At 48.6% G+C, this 22,597-nt stretch overlaps 1 protein-coding gene across 2 annotated transcripts in view; it reads left to right on the top strand.

The window, feature by feature from the left end:
* The window catches only part of ABAT (4-aminobutyrate aminotransferase), an 88,417-nt gene that overhangs the window by 30,473 nt on the left and 35,347 nt on the right, over window positions 1-22,597 (top strand). The window contains exons 1-2 of one of the 2 annotated variants that reach the window (XM_036824603.1): window positions 3,249-3,486; window positions 19,170-19,284. In XM_036824603.1, the coding sequence (XP_036680498.1) occupies window positions 19,215-19,284 (70 nt within the window). In that variant the 5' untranslated portion in view covers window positions 3,249-3,486; window positions 19,170-19,214. Of the gene's footprint in view, window positions 1-3,248; window positions 3,487-19,169; window positions 19,285-22,597 lie in introns of those variants that run through there. The other variant, XM_036824602.1, reaches the window with a different exon arrangement.

Raw genomic sequence — 22,597 nt, forward strand, 5'->3', positions numbered from 1 at the left:
AGCCAATAAATAAATAAATAAATAAAATCTAAAAGAAGTGGGCTTGAGTACACTATGGGAAACAGTATGGAGGTTCCTGAAAAAACGAAAAATAGAGTTACCATATAATCCTGCAATCCCACTCCTGGGCATATATCCAGAGAAAACGCTAATTCAAAAAGATACATGGACCCCTATGTTCATAGAAGCACTATTCACAATAGCCAAGACATGGAAGCAACCTAAATGTCCATTGACAGATGAATGGATAAAGATGTGGTACACATATTAAAATGGAATATTACTCAGCCATAAAAAAGAATGAAATAATGCCATTTGCAGCAACATAGCTGGACCCAGAGATTATCATACTAAGTGAAAGACAAAAACCATATGATATCTCTTATATGCAGAATCTAAAATATGACACAAATGAACCTATCTGCAAAACAGAAACAGACTCACAGACATAGAGAACAGACTTGTGGTTACCAAGGGGGTAGGGGTGGGGGAGGGGGGAGGGGGAGGGATGGAATGGATTGGGAGTTTGGTATTAGCAGATGTAAGCTCTTATATATAGGATGGATAAACAACAAGGTCCTACTATATAGCACAGGGAACTGTATTCAATATCCTGTGATAAACCATAATGGAAAAGAATATTTTAAAAGAATATATATATGTATGTATAACAGAATCACTTTGCTGTACTGAAGAAATTAACACAACATTGTAAATCAACTATACTTCAATTTAAAAAGAAGTGGGCTGAGTAGATCTGAAGATAAGCTAATAATAATAACTCTCATTTGTGTAGCAAGATGACTTTGCCATGCTGTTTTCACCTCCATTGCCACCTTTGATCTTCAGAACCACTCTGGGAGGTATGGTCAGTAGATCTGGGGAGACTGAGGCACAGGGACCCTGCGAGGTTTGAGCAGGACCTGGAGCCAGGCGCCTTCCTGTCAACCCCATCGTGCTCCCTTGAAACTTGCCATGCCTCCAAAGTGTGTTCCAGTTTTTGCTTCACCCTCCGGTTAGGTATCTTCCACAGTCATCCTTGGAACAGGGGAGAAGACCGTCACCTAGTACAGCCAGCCCCTACAGGGCTGACCTTACCTAAGGGTGCAGCTGGGGTGCTGTGTGTTACCTGGGGAGGCTTGAAAGGCTGGAAAGGTATTCCTGGTGAAGAGCTAGTGTTGATACTTGTGACAGAGAAGAGGCAGCTCATAAAAGCACATTCCCTGGACACATTGGTCCACTTAAATCTCAAACCAATGTGATACCCAAGTGTAGGAACTGCTGGGGACTTAGGAGACATTGCCCCATACGTGCTCCTTTGCAACTTCTTTGACTTAGATTTTGATAAATTGCTCTCCGAGGTATTTGTATAAATGTGTGGCCCCACCAGCATGGCCAGATATTTCATGAAGATAAATCAGTGTGGAGAAAGCAGAGGGAGAGTGAGATGGCAGCCGGGAGACCAGCCAGGAGGCTGGGGCAGCTGTCCACCTAAGAAATGGCGGGTACCAGAACTGGGACAAGAGGAGAGGCTGGAGCCCAGAGCTAGTGTGGAAGAAAAATCCCAGGGCATGGTACTGAGTGAAGGTAATGGGAGGGAGGAATCAAGGATGTGTCTCGAGTTTCTGGCTTGAATAAATGGGTAGACAGTGGTTCTGCTTACTGAGATGCTGAACACAGGAAATGGAATAGGTGTGGTGAAGGGAAAAAATGATGATATTTAGTTGACAAGGTATTGAGCTTAATGTGCAGGACTTCCTGTTGGAACAGGGAGGAAGATTCAGGGATGGTGAATCATTCATGGAAACCATGGGTGTGCATGAGGTCTCCCAGGGATGCATGGATGGATGGATGAGTGGGAGGCTGGGTGGGTGGTTGGGTGGATGGACAGCTAGATGACAGAAATCTAGATTTTATTCTACTTAGATTGAATCAGATTAAATGGCTGTTTTGTTGTTAAAAATCAAATATTTAATTTTATTCACGCTGAAGTATTTGAGGGGGAAGGGTACTGATGTCTGCAATTTACTTTGAAATGCATCAACAAATCGGGAGGGTTAATGGATGGAGAGAGGGGTGGATATGTGATAAAGCGATCATGGTAAAAATGTTAACAGCAGAAGCTAGGCAGTGAGGGACAGGTATTCAATGTCAAATTCAACTTTGGTGTACGTTGGAAATTTCCATAATAAATTCAGGGGAAATGTTTTTCAGTGGTCAAATGTTGACATTTTTCATGTGGTTTCACCGAATGTTTACTCTTCATTTGGCCAAAAGATCCTTCCAGGTTTCCTTTCTGTGGCGTCAACAGATCTGCCTTGCTGAGACTCCTTTGGCCTTACTCTACCCAGAGATGGGGGCTGGGGGTCAGCGATCCCCACGCCACCCCCAGAGTTCAGGTTGAATTGCCCCAACATGCTGATTACCGCGCCAAGTTCGCCGGTATCTGGCTTGTAATAATTATAGATTTCCTCTGCGATTTGAGCCCATTGGTTGCCACGGCAACGGCGTAATAGCTCAACTGAAGCGCTGTCACGGTGATTTAGAACCAACTCGTCTCTCTTGCAGCCTCCAGTCTGGGTGCCCCCACCCCCTTGCCGTCGTCATAGCAACTGATGAGCAGCATGTGACCAAAAGCTCTGTGTCCCCCGCCCACCACTTGCCCTCCCCGTCTTGTGACCATTCCCACTTCCTCTTCTGGGCCCCCTGTGGACAGGCATTGACCCCAGCTTGGTCTATAATGGGGAGGCTAGAGTAATCCCCCAGACCCCGCCCAGAGAAGGGGTCAGAGGGACTGGGAGAGACAGGGCAGCCCGGCAGCCCCTGGAGGTCTTGGAGATGACCTGGCGCCCCTCAGAGCCCCTCAGGGCTGTGGCCCCATCATAGGCTGGATCTGCTGCCACCGCCACCGAGTCCTGGGGAAGCCATTTAGGAATCTGAAGCCTTGGATCTCTGCTTTGTAGCTTCAGGAATTCCTGAGCCTGTTAGAGAAAAATCTAGGGAGAGATCCCCGGAAGGGTCAAGGGGAGAAAAACAGTCTATTTCAGAAAGTCCCAGAGCAGGTGTTTCGTGTGGATCTTTTCCTTTCTGCTTCTGTCTGGAAAGCTCTCGCTCTCTCTCGCTCTCTCTCTCTCTCTCTCTGAATCCATCTCTCGCTCTCCCCCATCCCTCCTCCTCATCCCTCTCCCTCTAAGCACTTGCTGGGAACCAGCTGAGCGCATCCTTTTCCAGATCTGCTTTGCTTCCTTTTCCAAATCTGCTTTGCTTCCGAGGAGCCCTTTTCTCCCTCCAGTATGTGAGCCCATGTTCTGGGGACGGACGGCCTGGGAGTCTGGAGCATCCTCCCGAGGGGGGAGCTGGTACCCGGTGGCACCTCTTAGGATGAACCAGCTGGCCGCGTCCCTGGGACTCTGCAGGATGGCATAGAGGAGGCATTTTAAGCAGGCGGGAGCTGGGCTTGCTGCAGGACCCTGACGACCAGGCACTGTGAGTGCAGACGTGTGTGTGTGTGTGTGTGTGTCCATGTGTTTGCATGTATCTGCTGACATGTGGAGGTGTGTCACTGTTATCTGTGGTGTTTTGTGTGCAAGTGTGTGTACAAGTGTGCCTGTGTGTGACTTTCTGTCTGAAGGACACACAAACCTACATGACAGATTTTTCAAGGATACTTTGTGGAGAGAACACAGCAGGATAAGCCCCACCCCTTTTTATTTAATTTAATTTTTTATTGAAGTATAGTTGACTTTTTAAAGTATGGGCCCCTTTCAAGTGGGAACAAAATAAAGACAGATGTTAAAATGATAAGTAAGGAATTTGCATTTATCAGTAGGTTGGCAGAACCACTTCCTACATGCATCTGCCTTCTGGCCCCAGGAAATGAAGTGTGGGTCACCTTGAAAGGGCATTTTCACTCAAACCCCCAAAAGAGATCCTTCCTTTCTGTCCTAAGGGTTAAAACAGCACACACACACACACACCTTTCTCTCTGAAACTTGGGGGGAATGGAAGGCTCACGGGGCCCCATCACGGGGCATTTCACTTTCTTCCGCCACAAGACGGAAGGATTTTGCTTGACAACCTGGAGGGATTAGTCAAGGAGACGTGAGGAAACTTTGGATGGCGACCCCCTCACATGGTTTACTTCCACCGTCAATTAGAAGTCCATTTTGAATTTTTTGACCAAAGCAGCCCAAGCCCCAAGAGGCAGCAAGAGGCAAGCAGGTTTAGAAAGGGAAATTTCATTTGCAGGGCAGGATGTGGGAATCCTGGTGACTTGCCATCTAAGATCGTGCAGTTGGTGCGTGAGAGCAGGAGGCCACGTCCCCCCCGGAAGGGAATCCTTTGCGCTTCGCCTGCCCCTGAACTTGTGGGAAGCTTGGCGGCCAGTCGCTCTGGATGAACACTGCCTGTGGGCTGGGCAGTGCCCTTGGCATCTTGGAGGCGAGGACAGATCCAGAGACCAGGACCAGCCTCAGGGAGGCTCCAGTCCATGCAGGCACAGACCCTGCTTATTCGGTGCGGTGCTCTCACCCTCAGAGGCCTTGCTGCCACTGGTAATTCCAAGATGCCACTATCGTTCCCTACACTATGGCCTCTGTCTGCAGTGGCCCCGCCACCTTGGTCCACCTGCTCAAAGCTCAAATCACCTTTAAACATCCTCTGTCATTGCTTCCGGGAAACCTCATACTTAGACCCAGGTAGAGCTGATGCTGTACGCCCTCCTCTGCCCCGCCCCCAAACCCCCTGTACCTCTACCCTATAGGGCACTTTCTCCATTTGCCCATGGGCTACAGTTTATTTTACAAGGACTTAGAAAAATATATATATTAAGACTTTCAAAGCGACTGGCCTAGACTCTTAAAATGTCAATGGCATGAAAAGCAAAATGGCTGAGAAATGGTCCCAGGTTAAAAAGAGATGAAAGAGCCTTGCACACGAATGCAATGATGAGTGATCCCGGGGTGGAGCCTGGAAAACAGAAACAGCTGCCAGAGACATTCTGGGGGCAAGTGGGGGAATTTGAATACAGAATCTATTAGATAATACTATTATGTCAATGACGAATTTTCGGAAGGTGAAATACCTTGTATCTCAGATAATTTGTACTGAGGTTATATAGGACAATGTCCCTGTTCTCAGACTATACAGGCTGAAGGATTTAGGGATGAAATATCACAATGTCTGCAACTATCTCGCAAAGAATCCAGAAGAGAGATAATAAATACATAGACTGATAAATAGATGGGATAGGTACAGATGTGGCCAAGTATTAACAATTGGTGGTTCTGGGATTATGGGTGGTTGTTGAGCTATGCTTGCATCTTTTCTGTACCGGCCACATGCTGGGCACTCTGCCTAGCTCGGTACATGGATTGCCTCATGTAATCCTCAGAGCAGCCTCGGGATGGGGGAACTCTATCATACCCATTTTCCCGTTGAGAAAACAGAGAGAGAGCCAGATTCCCGCCCCAGCCAAAACCCACATGATGCCACTGCTCCACTGCCACCCTTCTTGTGAAATTACGAAGGATAACTCAGCAGTCTTGCCCACTTCCAGTTTGAGTCTGAGTGACTTCACCTCTTCACTGTGGTATAGAGGTTAAGAGCACTGGATCTAGAGCCAGCCTGGGCTTGTATCCTGGCTTACCTACTTAGTGGCTGTGTGTTTCTGGGCAAGTCACTTAACCTCTCTGTGCTTCCATTTTCCACCCCATCCCCCCCTTTTTGCGGGGGTTGGTAAGAGAGGAGGATCATTGTAACTGCTTCAGAGGATTGTTCTAAAAATTAAAGGCACTATTATATGGAAAAGCTTAAAAGAGGGTTGGCCCGAAGTAAGTGATCACTAAATACTGTTGTTGCTGTTGCTATTATTCTTGTAATCCCAGCACCCCTGCCTCAGCCAGTGATGGAGAAACCTGGAGGGTCTTTCCCTTCTGCACCCAGGGCTGGCTGTCTAGAGCTGGCCTCTGGGCAGGTGGCCCCTAGTGGGTACTGCAGAGATCTTGGGGTGGGGGGTATGGTAAGAGGCCTCCCTATCCCACCTCTTCCCAACAGAACTGCCCTGCTGCCTTCGCCTGGGAACGAGTTACTCAGGTGCGCTGTAAAGACCTCCAGGGAAACACACGTTTAGTCAGAGCCCATAAGCCCACGAGCTCACCAGAGCCTCCGAAGTCCGTCCCAGAGGGCTGGAAGCAGCCTCCTGTGTTTTGTCCGTTTTGTGTTGCTTTCACCCCTTGACATTATGGGGGTGACTCTTCAGGGTGATCAAGAAAGAACCCAGGTAGGGAGCGTTTATCAGTTCACTCGTGGCCTTTTGGTTTTGTGAACCAGATGTTCGCACACTTGAAAAGTCATCCTGAGAGCAGACTGTGGTGGCCAGCGGGTGCGGGGGGGAGCTGTGTCTCAGTCCGGAGCAGCTGGGGTGGATCCTCAGTCATCCTGGTCCCCATCCACGGCCCCCTTCCAAGGGGGTGGAAAGGGAAGGACTGTTGCCATGGTGACCACAGAACCCAGGCTGCCTCGGTGGAACCCTGTGCTCGGAGCATCCAGCTCTGGGAGCACACAGATGTTTGCTGGGCCTTCTCTGCCTGTGACATGGTGCTCGATGCTGGAGGTGATGAGACAGATGGGTCGTTGGCTGTCAGGTGATGCTGATGACCCTCATCACGATGTGAGATTATCTTCCTTGTTTACTTAGTTGTTGTCTGTCTCTTCCGCCGGAACAGAATGCAGGGACTCTGCTGTCTGGTCCCACCATCCCACCTGGGTCCTCAGGATTTAGTGTTGTGTCTTCAGGCAATAGGCAGTCAGGACGTAGCAGTGCCTGCTGGCGGGCCCGTGAGTGAATGAATGAGTGAATACATGAATCTCACAGGCTAAAGGCAGAGACAGAGATGTGAACAAATAGACAGTACAGGTGAACAGGAGAAGAATATGTGTATAAATCTGTGGCTAATCTAAACATGACAGATGTTGACAGGTGGAACAAGGTGGTAGGTAGAGTCAGATTCATCTTGTGTGTTTGAAATTTAATTATTTATTTCTTGGCCATGCCACGCAGCTTGTGGGATCTTAGTTCCCCGACCAGGGATTGAACCCGGGCCCCAGCAATGAGAGCTCTGAGTCCTAACCACTGGACTGCCAGGGAATTCCCCTAAAATATTTAAAAAAAAAAAAAAAAAGGAATGATTGCTGGAGAAATACAGATGAGTGGCATCTAACCCTGAATTGAGAATCAGGAAGGCTTCTTGGAGTAGGTGGCCGGAGGTGGCCACTCTGAAAAGGTACACAAGAAGTAAGGAAATATGCACAGGAGGAGGGGCAGAAAGGACATTCCAACAGACAGGATCATGTGAGTGACAACCCGGAGGCAGCAAAGAGCAGAGTATGTGCAGGTCAGCGTCCAGAGGGCAGGACATACAGGTTGGGGGCAGGGGGTACCCAGCCAAGCAGCTGGGCTTGATCCTGGGGGTAGCAAGGAGCCAAGGAATGTTGGGGCATTTCACATTTCTTAACATGTCTCAAGGGATATCATTTTAGAGATTTTCTTTTTTTAATTAGCAAGTTTGTTTTCCTAAAACTATCAAAAAGCCATAAAATGGAGGCATTTTTCTCAACAGGAGGGAAGGCAGAGAACGCTGTTGATGAGAGAAACCCGGGGATGTTTGGACATCTGGGTGGGTTTCCCCTCCAGGGAGGATGCCAACCAGGAAATATTCCATGCCAGTTTTATTTACTCTGAGTATCTGGCTCTGTGTGGACAAAACACCGCGGAAGTGATGGATGTTTTGCACTAGATCAATGCTCCAGCCTCACATGTTGATAATCACCAGCAGCTGTGATCAGCCTTCTTCCCCAGGTTCATGTCCCAGCTCTTTCCTTGGTGCTATATTTTGTCCTCCGGGGCCCACTCCTTTTGATAAACAAGCTAAACAAGGCATTGTGAGCTGTAGTGTTAAGGGCTCCAGCCATCTGCCCTCTGTGGTCCCGTGGGAAGACTCCCTAAACGGACAGATTACATTTGATGTCTCAGATGCTGCCAGATCTTGGGGCGGGTTGGGGGGGGCAGGTAAGGTTGGCATGAGGATCTTGGAAATCAACACACACGTGCCATCCAGAAGGCCTGACTGTTTGGCCAGGATCATATGACTGATGGCCATTGTGCCACATCAACAGCAAGGGGTGAGCCTGCTTGATTGGTTCAGAAGGCGGTGAATCGGCTGCTTTTTCATGACTCTATCCTTGGACCTCCCCTCCCCTTCGCTGTCCCTCCTGCACCAAAATGTTTAAAGCGTTGGCTAGAAGAATTAGGACGCAAGAAAAGGTAGGCAAACTCTTGGGTCACATATTGATGTTTAAAACATGCAGTTAGCATTCTCTGTTACCTGGAGCTGTCCTAAGTGCCATGGAGTCATAAAGATGCTGCTTGTTCCACACCAAGGACCTTACATGCCATAGGGTGGGATGGGGTGCCTCATGGAATTTGGGCCTCTGCACCCTGGAAGGGACTGTGGGACAAGCTTTGGGGTTTAGGGAAAGTGCCACATGTGGGCTGAGGTTGGAAACGACTGTGTGGCTAAAAGATGAAGGTCTTGGGACTTCCCTGGCGGTCCAGTGGTTAAGACTTCATGCTTCCAATGTAGGGGGCGTGTGTTTGATCCCTGGTCAGGGAACTAAGATCTCACGTGCTGCAAGGTGCGGCAAAAAAAAAAAAAAGAAGAGATGACAGTCTTCAGGAAGGCTGCAAACAGTGATAACTGTTGAAGTTTTTTGTCCCTGTAAAGGAGGTGTATGTATGTTGGTCTCCGTTGATTGATGAGCTTTCTGAGTAAGGATCCCAACCACCAAACTGGTAATATACCCAGATCTTAGTCTTCAAGTGCAGAGGGCCGTGGTTCTAACACAGCTCCACTATCTCCAGCTTTGTGTCCTTGCGCAAGTGGCAAAACCTCTCTGAGCCTATTCCCTCACCTGAAAAATGGGAGAGTAGTATTTTGCCTTCCAGGAGTAGATGAGATAGTGTGAGTAACGCTTGGCACAGGAGGGATTCATTCATTGAATTGTAGCAGACCCTGCATCACGCATCAGTGAAAGATCCTTTGAATTTCTGAAAAGTTAAGATATTTCCAAGGGATCGTAGGAATACTGTCGGGCACACACTGTAACTCCGATCACCAAAAAAGTGCTTCCAAGTTGCCTGCGGTGCAGACCTGGAAGGAAATAAATGGCTCATTTGTTATACACTGTGGTATTTGCATACTTAGCAGTTCCTGGAGTCCTTAAAATGATTTGGTTTCTCTAAACAGGAAGCATGTCTCCTCTCATCACGCTGACCTTATCTGTTGCTTGTTGGCCCCCCGCTTGGGAACACTGGATCCTGAGGACAGAGCAGGGCATGTGCTCGCTCTGCAGGCACGTGCCAGCTCAGCGCAGGCGCCCCATAAACATTTGTGAAATTGAGCAGACGCCCGTACGTTGGCCTGGGTCAGCTTCTTCAGTGTTGGCACAGCATCCTTCCCAGCCCAGATTCTGCTCTCTCACTCCTGCTCCCTTGTGGGGTTGGAAATCCAAAACTAGCCCAGCCATTTCAGGACGCGTCTTTCCACCTGTTTCCTGCTCCCAGAATAAAGCCTGTGTCTCTCCCATTCAGAGGACTTGGATTTGAAGGCTTGTCTGTTCTTTCCTCCCTTCACTCTGTTCTAGTGATGCTGTCTTCATGCTGCCTGCATGCATGATTTAAGTTCACCTTATTCTTCCTGATGGAGCCTGGCGGGCTGGGGCAGGCAGGTGAACTGGGAGACAGAAGCCTGAGGATGGGAGACGTTGAGGCAGACGAGCTTCTGTCTCATGGAAGCTGGATGTTCAGGCTCAAGCAGAGCTAGAGATTTGCATGTGCAAATTGTCCCTCCCAGCACTTGAGGCTGTAGAAGAAATACCTTCCCTACAGAGTAGAGGGGTCTTTGGAAACTGAGAACATGGCCTGAGAGGAGCCTTCTCTTCTACATCTTGTGTGTAGGCTTCAGTTGGCCGGAACCAAATTCTGTGCCTCGTGACCACATGGGTAGGTTTTATTCTTCCCATTTTACAGATGAGGAAACTGAGGCCCTGGTGAGCTGAGCAATGTTTTTTTTTAATTAATTAATTAATTTGTTTTTGGCTGTGTTGGGTCTTCGTTGCTGCGTGTGGGCTTTCTCTAGTTGTAGTGAGCGGGGGCTACTCTTGGCTGCAATGTGCAGGCTTCTCATTGCAGTGGCTTCTTTTGTCACGGAGCATGGGCTCCAGGCGCGTGGGCTTCAGTAGTTGCAGCACATGGGCTCAGTAGTTGTGGCTCGTGGGCTCTAGAGCGCAGGCTCAGTAGTTGTGGTACACAGGCTTAGTTGCTCTGCGGCATGTGGGATCTTCCTGGACCAGGGCTTGAACCCGTGTCCCCTGCATTGGCAGGAAGATTCTTAACCACTGTGCCACCAGGGAAGTCCTGAGCGACTTTTTTTTTTTGGCCATGCCACACGGCTTGTGGGATCTTAGTTCCCCGACCAGGAATTGAACCCCAGGCACTCACCTGGGCCCTCGGCAGTGAGAGCGCAGAGTCCTAACCACTAGACTGCCAGGGAATTCCCTAGTTGAGCAACTTGCCCAGAGTCATCAAGCTAATAGACAGCACATTTGGGCCCAATTTCTGGCTCACATTACTTTCTCAAATGAACCCTTAGTCTGTCTTAGGAGTCAACACTTGCCTGTTTCTAAGAACAATATTCCTCTCTCCTGATACAAGCCACTGATGATTGTATCATGCTCCACGAGGCAGGTTATTAAAGGAAATCATGAGTGCAGGGTGGGAGGGCCGGGGTCTATTTTGCAGAGAAAACCAGGGAGGGGGTGTCACGGGAGTCGGGGCTGGAGGAGGGAAGCCAGGTCCGAGATAAAACCTTCTGTCCCAAGGCCACCGTCACAGGCCCATGAATGGGGCCCTGTTAGCCATCTGCAAAGGCCAGGGCTCTGGCTTTATTGGTTGCCATGGTGACCCCTGGCCTTGACAATGGAGGCCCACTTAGCTGAACGTGTCATTGTGTCCCCATTGAGTCTGCAGAAAAGCCGACGGCTAGGGCTGCAGATGGGAAAGGAATGTCCCCAGCCTCTGCCAGCCCTTTTGTCTCTGTCCCTAGAGCAGATAGAAGAATGAGAAAGAGCATCTTCAGGGCCTCAAAGAGGTCTGGGGCATCTATCTCTAGCTAATGACACATGCAAAGATTTGGTGTTCATAGGGCCTGGGAGGCAGCATGGTGGAGAGATGAGTCCATCTTCCTAGGACGGTTCTGGAGTGTTTATTATTTATTCAGTGATTGTTCTCAGCCGGGCACTGGGGCTGGGGATACAGCAGGGACCCGAGTCCCAGGTCTCAGTTACCCTCTGCTAGTGCATGAGTTAGGTGCAATTGGTATTGTCCCCATTTTACAGAGGAGGAAACTGAAGCCCAGAGAGGTTACTTAAGGTGCCCAAGGTCACACAGAAAGCAAAAGAGGCTGGTTTCACATCAAACACCCTGCATACCACCTCCCCAAAGGGCCACCTTGATCTTCTTCTTTCTCTCCTTTTTCATCTTTGGGATGTTTAACTTTCAAAGTCGGAAACCATTTCCAAGGATTTGGGGGCCATGCAGACCTGGGTCAAGTGCAGGGTCCACTGTTTACCCCTTAGGAAGGCGGTTCCAACCCTGCCTCGGGAGCTTCACCAATGCCCAGGTCAGATCCGTGGGTGTGCCCGGGGCGGGGGGGTGGGCGTCGTAGGTGGAGAGCTCCCCTGATTCTCACGAGCAGCATGGGGAAGAATCACTGGCTTTTGAGACCCCAAAATCACTGGCTTTTGAGCTTGGGAAGCCATTCACCTCTGAGCCTGTCACCTGAAGTGGATACGAAAAGTAATCTAGAAGATACAGGGCACACAGTAGGTGAGGCATAAACAGCAAGGGAAGGGGATATGGAGATATATGTATACATATAGCTGATTCACTTTGTTATACAGCAGAAACTAACACAACATTGTAAAGCAATTATACTCCAATAAAGATGTTTAAAAACAAAATCCAGCAACCAGTACTTTTGACTTTTTATTCTCCCTCCAAAGCAAATTGGAAAGGTTTTTTTTTTTTCCCTTTCACCTGAATTCCTCTCCCCCTATTGATTTAAACATTGCTTTCTCCCAGCCCTGCCCACCCTTCAGTTGCACCAGGCAGATAAGAGGGAGCAGAGAGAACTAATTAGCATTTTAATTAGAGGAAAAGGGATAGGGAGCAGTGGGTGGGAACCCAAGGGTTTCAACTTGTTTTGACTGAAACGCACAGTAAGAAACAGCATTTATTGTAGGGGCTCCGGGTGTCTGAAACAAAGATCACCCCCATCTGCCGTGTACTCTGATGGTTCCTATTCTGTCTAATTTATTGATTGATTGAAATTACTCTTTAGGTTCTATCAAGGAGAAAAGTTTCTGTCCGCCTTTAACACCTGTCTAAGAGCTGGTGGTCTCCATCCCAGCAAAAAGAGGGGGCCTGGCCGAGGCCGGAAACCTTGGGCAGTCAACCGCATCCAGCTTTTAACTTAACAACCTGTCTTGATTTTATTACATTCTTTGCCCCATCACCTTTATTTGCCCCAGATGAAACTTTGAGGAAAAGGGGCTGGGGAGTGATTAGTAGGGGTTGTAGGAAAATAGCTTTATAAAGTTTAGAAAGCAAGTTGATTTCGGGGCTTCCCTGACAGTCCAGTGGTTAAGACTCCAAGCTTCCAATGCACGGGGCGCGGGTTTGATCCCTGGTCGGGGAACTAAGATCCCAGGTGACTCTCGGCGCAGCCAAAAAGTTAAACAAAAAATAAAAGATATAAAGCAAGTTGATTTCAAGAAGTACGTTAAGTAAATACATGTTGTACGAGATTAAGAATGTGAGGGAGAAGTAGTATGCTGGGAAGAGGCTTGGAAAACACAGAGGGAGACGGGATTTTAGGGACCAGAGGTGCCTGCAACCAGCTTGTTTCCATTCAGAGTCTGGGATTTCTCCAGCCCCGCCTTGGTCACAAGCCTCAGGGTGTGCCGGTGCTCAGAAAGCTCCCCCTCAGGCCCGGGATCCCTCAGGCCACCTCCTCCTTTTTCCAGATGTGCCACAGATTGCAGAGGGCATGGCGGGAGGAACAGGGTGATGCTGGGACCCCTTCTGGGGTTAGGGTGGGGGTGGGGAGCAGTGCTGCCAGGAATTCTCAGTAAACAGCTCGCCACATGCTTCTCAGGGTCAGAAGGGGCCTTAGAAACAATATGATCCAACACCTACATTTTACACACGAGGAAACCGAAGCCAGGAGAGTGATGTGTCTTCTGTGCCCAAGCCAAACAAGGGCTGTGGTGGACAGTCAGTGACACAGTGACTTTAGCTTTGAGGGGAGGGGAATGTTATTGTTAAATTGTTGTTTTAACACGAATTTCAGACCTGCTCGCTAATTTTAAATATGATCTACCTTAAAAGGCGTGTGGGACTGTCTGCCTTTCACAGCTCAAGTGCGGTGAGTCCGGGAGCTGTGCTGAGCTCCGGGTACCTGGTGAACAGGAAAAACTCCATCCCCACTCTCTCGGGATTTGCATTTTTCTAAGTGTGATTGGAGGGTTTTAGGCAGGAGAGTGATGTGAGATGAGTTATCCTTTAAAAAGGTCAGAAACCAATTAGAAAACAGAAGGAGAGGAAGAGAGAAAGCCAGGAACCCCCTGAGGACATCATTGCCTCGTCAGGTGAGAGACGGGCATGACTGGCCTGGCCCCCAGCAAGACCCCTGGGCACCCAGTTCTCTGCTGTCACTGTTGCTGCTTTGGGGTCTCTGCCCGGGAAAGGGAGCTTCCCCTGTGGCCGACTTGCATCTGAGGGGCCCCAGAGTGAGTCTGCAGGGAGAGTCTGCCTGTAGGCTGTCCCCTTTCCTCAGTGACCCCAGAAACCTCCAGGGATCTCAGACCACAGAGCTCTAGAATCAACGACTGCACTATTACGGTGCACGTGACAGACATCACTAATCTATCACAGCTCTTTTTAAGCTGGGTCTTGCCCTGCATTTCATCAGAGTGCCTATGCACGGTGCCTGGCATATCACAGGGGCACAGGGACATCTGCTAAGTGAATGAATGAAGCAGATCGGTCAAATGACAACTTGGGATCACACAGCCTGTAGCGGCAGGAATTCAAACGCGGGCCTCTATGATCAGGACGTGTCATTCCCCTCTATGGCTTTTTCTGGTCCTCTCTCTCCCCTCTGTGAAAGAGGAGGGACCACTCAACAATTCTCTTTTTTTATTGAGGTCAAATTCACATAACAAAATTAACTATCAACCATCTTCAGTGAACAATTCTGTGCCTTTTAATACATTCACAATGTTGTACAACCATCACCACTATCTAGTTCCAAAACTTTTTCATCCCCCGAAATAGAAACCCCGTGTCCATTCAATAGTCACTCCCACTATCCTCTCTTCCCAGCCCCTGGCAACCACTGATCTGCTTTCTATCTCTTTGGATTTACCTATCCTGGAAGTTTTATATATAAACAGAATCTTACAATATGTGACCTTTTACGTCTGGATTCTTGCATTTACCATAATGTCTTTGAGGTTCATCCATGTTGTATCAGTGCTTCTTTCCTTTTCGTGGCGAATGATACTCCCGGGTGTAGACAGACCACATGGTGTTCATCTGCTCATCCACTGATGGACAGTGGGTTGTTTCCAACTTTTGATGATTGTGAATGGTGCTGCTGTGAACATGCGTGTTTATGTATTTATTCCTATTTTCAGTTCTTTTGGGTGTATACTTAGGAGTGGAATTGCTGGGCCATATAGTAATCCTACGTTTAACATTTTGAGGAACACATAATTCTTAAACCACCATCTCTAAGGCTGAGGGTTTAGGAGCTGGTCCCTGGCTGCTTCCTCGCTATCAACTCCCACCCTGGTTGGTGCCCTCCGCTCAGCTCACCCCAGCAAGCCCCCCTCCCCAGCTCAACGATGACCCCAGCGTCTCATTGACATGCTGAGTACTCATTCCCTCCCTGTCCTCTGGGACTTGGCTGAACAGGATCCTTCCGGATAAGACTAGAGCAGCTGGCACTCTCCCTCCTTGAGAGGGTCTCCAGAGGGTTCCATCTGGCCATCAGCTGTTTCTGCCCCTCATCTTCCCTTCCACCGCTCTGTGATTTCTTGCCTGAATCCTTGGCCGTTCCATGTCCTTTCATGCCTCCGAGAATTAGCTCAGGCCTTACCTCCCCTTTCTTCTGTGACTTCTGAAATCTCGCAACCTTTCAGAGGGCAGCACACCCCTCAACCCAGAATTAATTTCTCTGTTCCCATGGCACCTTGCTTATACCAGCAAAAGTCAGGGTTCCATTCTGTCTTGTACAGAATTAGTTGTTGACAGTGAACTGGAAATTCTTTCACCTGCATACCCTGCCAGGTTATTTTAAGAATTTATCAACATGATGCGTAAAGCAGCTACTACATTAAATTCTCCCATTTTTTTCCCCTTCGTTCCTCTGACACTAAATTATGAGCTTCAGAAAGAGAGGAGCATTTTATCCATCTTCGTTTTCTCCTGTGTCTAAATAATGCAGTGCCTTGCCTGAAACAGGTGCCTAATTAATTTTGTTGATTGAATTAGTGGGCCAGGGACAGTAAATGAATGACATTAATTCTTCTGATTGTTGGAAATATATTGTGCTAAGAACTAACGTCTGATAGAGATCAGGTTTCGTTATAAGGTCAGTTTCAACTGCGGGCCACTGAAATGTCACTGAGATATGTTTCCCAGTGTGACATTTTGTAATTGAAAGTGTATAGATGTGACTTTCACTTTTGCAGAGCATTCAAATGTTAATATGCTAGCTCTCCGAGATTCTCGCATTTTCAAAAACACGTCTAATGGAAATTGAACTGTGTGGAGTCTTAAGTGCTCCCGTTTGAGACAAATGCTCTTAAATGAGAGACAGCAACTACTCTTTCTACCTAGTTACCAGGCTGCTAAAAATTAACAGGCTTGCATTGAGTTGGCTGTTCGGAATAGATCAAAATATCCATTGAGTTATTAAGGAAAGAGTCTGGTTTCTCAGTTAATTTAAGGTCTCACCTTCCAAGCCCATGCTTTTCTCAATAATATTTTCTCAGGTGAAAAGCAACAAAATTTCCTCTCTGAACTAGATCATTTGTATTCATCAAGCCCCGTTGCTTCTACAGTAGGTGTTTTGTTATTCACTGACTTAATCGATGTTGTAATGAAGGGTTTGGGGTCAGGCAGTCCGAAGCAATCCTATGACCAAAGCCAAATACCGTAACTCCTCTGAGCTTCCATCTCGTCGTCGAGCTTCCATCTCGTGGTCTCTGAAACGGAGAGGTACACTACTGCTGGTTGAGCAGATTGAGGGGCATAAAGTACCCTTCAGAATAGTCACTTCCACCCTGGAGGAATCCCGATCCCCCGGGAGAGAAGGTTCGCCGGCCCAGAAGTCTCTATCCTTAGCCACCCTGCAGGGCGTTGCTCTACCTGCAGTGCTGAGTAGAAGAAGCATTATTATGGTTCTGTTTATCGTTTTCTTTTTCTTTTTTTGGCTGCGCCGTGTGGCATGTGAGATCTTAGTTCCCTGACCAGGTATCGAACCTGCACCCCCTGCAGTGGAAGCACGGAGTCTAAATTACTGGACCACCGGGGAAGTCCCAGAAGAGGCATTATTCCCAGTGCACTCCCAAAATCTGGGGCTCTGACGCTCTAACCATGCTGTTAGCTAGGATTCTGTTTGCAAGCAACAGAAATCCATTCAAAGTAATGCAAGCAAGCCCAGAAAAGTGGGGAAGGGGGAGGCTTTCTGGACTTTCTTACCAAGGCACTATTAGGATGGGAACACTTTTCCCTCACTCCTGATGTTTCCTCCCACGTGGAGGGACATCTTTGAGCGTAACACTCCTGGCTCTCCCCTGCCCCCACCCACTCACCCCCCGCCGGGGAAGGTAACTCAGGTTCAGAAGTAGGTGCTGCACTCCTGGCCAAGCTGAAATGCAAGCTTGAGATGGAACCAGGGAGTCCCCCACATGCAGGACCCACTTTCTCTCTCCTGTGGCTGCTTCTCTCTAGTGCAAAGGCCACATTCTTCTCCATGAAAAGACCCTGTTTGGGGACTTCCCTGGTGGGCCAGTGGTTAAGACTCTGCTCCCAATCCAGCGGGCCTGGGTTCGATCCCTGGTCAGGGAACTAGATCCCGCATGCCGCAACTAAGACCCAGCGCAGCCAACTTAATTAATTAATTAACAAAAGACCGTGTTTGAACGCCGGCTCCTCTTACAAGGTAGAGAGTGGCTGACCCAGCAGCTCCCAGGACTCTGGCCCAGCCAGGACCAGTCAGCTATGACCAGTGGGGCTGGGTCGCACAGAACAGACCTGGCTGCCATGTCTACACCCCTGTAGACGGAGGGAGAAGTTTCTGAGAATGGTGAGTGGTGACGTTTGCTGACCCTGGACTCAGACAGCTGAGTTCTGTTTTCAGATCCACCATTAACATCTATGTGCCTCAGTTTCCTCATCTGTAAAAAGGGGATCACATAGCATTGTTGTGGGTGTTAATAATAATAATAAATGTTAATAATACTGTATGTAAAGTGCTTAGCACAGTGGGCAGCATGTAGAAAGGACTCGGGAAACAGAGTAATAATGAGAAGTGAATGCATCTGTCGTTGTTCTGAGAAACAATACAGGTCTATACCCAGTATTGTAGGTACACAAGGAAAATACACGTGCCAAGTAACAAGGCATGTATTTAGTGAGAAGACCCACAAACAAAAAGATGAACAGAGAGTATGTTTGAATGGTGGCCTGGGGAGAGGGGATGGAGGGGGGAGAGGTGATAAAAAGAAGCAAATAAACAATGGGGGAGGGAGCTTTGCTCCAGGCCCACAACGCAAAAGGCAACTAACAGAGCTGGGCGCCGGGATTTGGGATGAGGGCTTAGGAGCAATCTGGAGAGAATCAGCCAACACACCTGTAAAGTGGGAGCTGGGAACCTGACTCCCTGGGGCTGTGTAGGGTAACTATCCACTGGGTTCTGGGCCTGTTCCAGTTTCAAAACTGAAAATCCCACATTCCAGGGACCCCTCTCAGTCCAGAACAAACTCGGGAGAAGTACAACCCCCAAAATGGGCCACCGGATATGCCTCTGGATCTGCAGGATTCCCAACCACCGATATTCTGTATGTGAACAGGGCAGAGGGAGCTCCCTGCTTCCCACATTGAGCAGTCATCATGACATCTGCTGTGAAGTTTCATCCTTCTGGGTCTTTCCATCGTGTAGAACACAGGCCTGCCTTGCTTATCCCAGGTGGATGATGCCCTGAGCTTGCCAGCTCACCTACAGAGAGCTCTCAAGCCAACCCTGTCCCTTCTCTTTGTTTTTCCATCTAGAAAATGGGCATAATAATCCTACCTGGCTACAAGGTCAAATGAAAACACATGTGAACAGGCTTTGATTTAAAGTGTATATTCTGGGGAATTCCCTGGAGGTCCAGTGGTTAGGTCTCGAAGCTTTCACTGCCGTGGCCTGGGTTCAATCCCTGGTCCAGGAACTAAGATCCTGCAAGTCACGTGGTCAAAAAGTTTTTTTTTTAAAGTTTATATTCTGGGCTTCCCAGGTGGCGCAGTGGTTGAGAATCCACCTGCCAATGCAGGGGACACAGGTTCGAGCCCTGGTCTGGGAAGATCCCACATGCCACGGAGCAACTAAGCCCATGTGCCACAACTACTGAGCCTGCAGTCTAGAGCCTGCGAGCCACAACTACTTAACCTGCGTGCCACAACTACTGAAGCCCGCATGACTGGAGCCCGTGCTCCGCAACAAGAGAAACCACCGCAATGAGAAGCCCGTGCACCAAAACAGAGAGTAGCCCCTGCTCGCCACAACTAGAGAAAGGCCACGCGCAGCAATGACCCAACGCAGCCAAAAATAAATAAAATAAATTTATTTTTTAAAAAAGTTTATATTCTGTATGAAAGCAAAGGATTTCGTATTAGAAGAAACTTCTCCACTGTGTGGGGAAATTGTGGGGAGTGGGATACTTGGCCAGCAAGGGTGTGGTCTTTGTTGGCGTGACTCTGTGTTTCTGTTTTCTTTCAGGGCAGGAGCGTGTGACAGGGGTCTCTGTTGCTGGTGGAGGTGACCATGGCCTCCATGTTGCTCACCCGGCGGCTGGCCTGCAGCTTCCAGCACAACTACCGCCTGCTCGTGCCCGGTAAGCCCTGGGGAGGTCTCGGCAAGAACTGGCCCTAATGGGAGACACAATCCAGACTAGAGATTTGGGGTCTGAAAAAATACTTGGGGATAAAGGGATCCGCTGTCCCACCCACCCCCATAAAACTGTCCCCGTCGCCACCCCTCCCATCTCCACCATGTGCTCCTGTCCTCGGGTGGACAGCGCGGCAGTGGTCAGGGAGCTGATCCATCCTGGAGCCACTCTGCGGGCACGGAGGTGGTGGCCCCAGCAGCCAGAAGGGCCCAGCTGGCTGCATAGGGATTGTTGGAGAAAACACATAGCTGGGTTTACTGCCGAGAAACAAGAAAACTACAGAAGTCCTTGTAAAGCTTCAAGGGCACTGGATGGGAGGCCCCATCCCAGGCATGTCCACCCCACCCTCTCCCTCACCTCCACTCACCCTGCACCCAACCGGCCAACAGCACTGGCTCATTCTGCCGCCGTGGTCTCTCTCAGATGGTTCTATTTCTCTCTGCCTCGCTGAGTTCAGTGTAGCCAAGTGAGCACCCTGCCCGCGTGATCTCAGGAGACCTCCCTCCCTATAGTCTAATGAGGAAGGAAAGGGTGAATCCCATTTTACAGATGAGAAAACTGAGGCTCAGGGAAGCAAAATCACGCAGCCCCTTGAATGCAAGTCAGTCCGGCTCCAAACGCTGGGTTCTCATCATCACTCCCCCACGTGCCTCCCAGCGGCTCTGGGAGAGGGAGGCTTGCAGTAGCCTCCTTTGGACGCCAGCCCCTCCAGGCTGTCCCCAGTTTTCAGAGCCCCGTGCTTGTTGTCACAATGTCTCCTTCTTATTGTCAGTCCTGTCTGCCTTCTGAAGACAAATTGTTGGCCGAGGCCTTGGTTTGCATGTTGAATGTTGCAGGTGTTTATATCCTGAGTGGGATAAAAAGCAGGAATGTTCTCTCCTCTCCCACAGGTTTTATTTTTAAATAAACATTTTCTTTTGGAATATTTTAGGTATGCAGAGAAATTGCAGAGACAGTACAAAGAGATCCCATATGCTCCTCACTCAGTTTTCCCCAGTGTTAGCATCTTACATCACCAGGATGCATTTGTCACAACTGAGGAACTGACCTTGGTACGTTGCTCTGAACCAGACTGAGACTCAGAGAGGTTATGTAACTTTCCCAGAGTCTCAGAGCCTGCCAGGGACTGAGCCAGGCTTTGAGCGGAGCCAGATTGCCCCAGGACCCACACCCTTAACTACATATTAATTATCTATTGTCATATAACAAATACCTGCAAATGTAACAGGTTAAAATAATGCATGTTTATTATCTCACAGTTTTTGTGGATTACGAATCCAGGGTGGCTTGGCTGGATGCTCTGGGTCCAGGTCTCTCATGAGGCACAGTTGAGCTGGTACCAGGGCTGTGGTCCTGTGTGAAGGTTCACCGGGGGAGCCAGGGATCCACTCTCAAGCTCACTCGCGTGGCTGTGGCTGGATTCAGTGCCACGTGGAAGTCTTCATGCAGCCGCTCACAACACGGCAGCTGCTTCCTCAGCGTGAGGAAGAGAAGAGGGTGCCCAAGTGGGGAGCCACAGGCTGCTACCACCCTCACTGTGTTCAGATGCTTCCGTGCAGTGCCTCCACCCACTGGATCACTGCAAAGCCATTAAACATGCTGATAGTTCATGGCCTGAGACAGTGTTCCTAATGGCGTCATGCAAAGCGTTTATCATCTTATATCAGCAAGTAGAGCACAGAGACCGGGAGACCAGACAGCAGAATGGTTCTCTCTGGGTGGTGAAATTAGACGTGTTTGTTTTTTCATTGTTGCTTACTGATATTTTCCTTGTTAAGAGTAAGTGGGGTGGACAGTTGAGGGGAGGGATAAGGTATTTTGTTTTGTTTTTAAACAAAAGCAAACAACTCCAGTTGAACGTGACCTTGATTTTGGCCAGGCTCACATACAGAACCCTTGCTATTTGGGAAAATGACATTCATTTATTACTCTCAGTAGAAGACTAAGAGGACGTTAAAAACATTGGATGGCTGCTTTTACAGTTTAGAGTTAAAAAATGACTCTGTGGGGCTTCCCTGGTGACGCAGTGGTTGAGAGTCTGCCTGCCAATGCAGGGGACATGGGTTCGAGCCCTGGTCTGGGAAGATCCCACATGCCGCGGAGCAACGGGGCCCGTGAGCCACAACTACTGAGCCTGCACGTCTGGAGCCCGTGCTCTGCAACAAGAGAGCCCGCAACAGTGAGAGGCCCGCGCACCGCAATGAAGAGTGGCCCCCGCTCACCGCAACTAGAGAAAGCCCTCGCACAGAAACGAAGACCCAACACAGCCAAAACTAAATAAAATAAATTGATTAATTTAAAAAAAAATGACTCTGTGGATTGGCATGGCCACAGAGGGCTGGGCGGGATTTACCCACTATGCCTGGTCTTGTGTGTCAGGGCACACCCCTGCCTTCTGGGCGTGCTGCTTTATTCATGAATGAAAATGCTGGATCATTCAATATTAATTCAGACATTTTTTGGCTTCCTTGTACTTTTGATAGTAATTTGCCTCTGGGGAAGTGAGTCGTTTTGCTGCAAACGTTTCATTTGAAAGACCCACACTAGATGAAATGGAAGATACATGAGTTACATTCACAGTATCCGGGAAAGGAGAGGTCCAGCGGACAGATTTCCAGCTTAGCCACTCAACAGATGTGTGACTTTGGGCAAATTAATTGACCTTTCTGAGCTTTAGTGTCTTCTTTAACATGAGAATCATAATAACGTTTACCACCTAGGGGGTTGTGAGCATTACATGCAGTAATCCATGTAAATTGCTCAGAATAATGCCTGGTATGTTCACCATTAGTGCTCAGTAAATGGACATCTACTCATGCAACTTGGTATAAGGGATCCCAGAAAAGGCTTCCTTGACAATTTAAATCTTGTTCTTTTTTTTGTGGTTTATGTCATTATATATCATCAAGAGAAAATTTGTCGTATTGGTATTTGGTTATTTTCCTCTACAAAAAATCAAAATTGAGATATAGTAGGAAAAGCACAAGTATTCTGGATTCAGATTCTGGCCTTGCAACTCACTAGCTGTGTGACCTCAGGAAAGTTGCTTAACCTCTCTGATCCTCATCTGTAAAATGGGGACAACATCATCTCACAAAAAGGTTGTGGATTAATTAAAACAAGAGGTGAGCGTTTGCCTAGGTAGGGCCTGCATAGCACAAAGTAGGGACTGAATCTGTGTTAGCGTCCCCATCTTCCTTTTTCCGATAGCACAGTTGCCAAAAAACTCACCAGACTCTGATTTTCAGGATTTCTGCCC

Source organism: Balaenoptera musculus, chromosome 15 (assembly GCF_009873245.2).
Source record: "Balaenoptera musculus isolate JJ_BM4_2016_0621 chromosome 15, mBalMus1.pri.v3, whole genome shotgun sequence".
Lineage (NCBI taxonomy): Eukaryota > Metazoa > Chordata > Mammalia > Artiodactyla > Balaenopteridae > Balaenoptera > Balaenoptera musculus.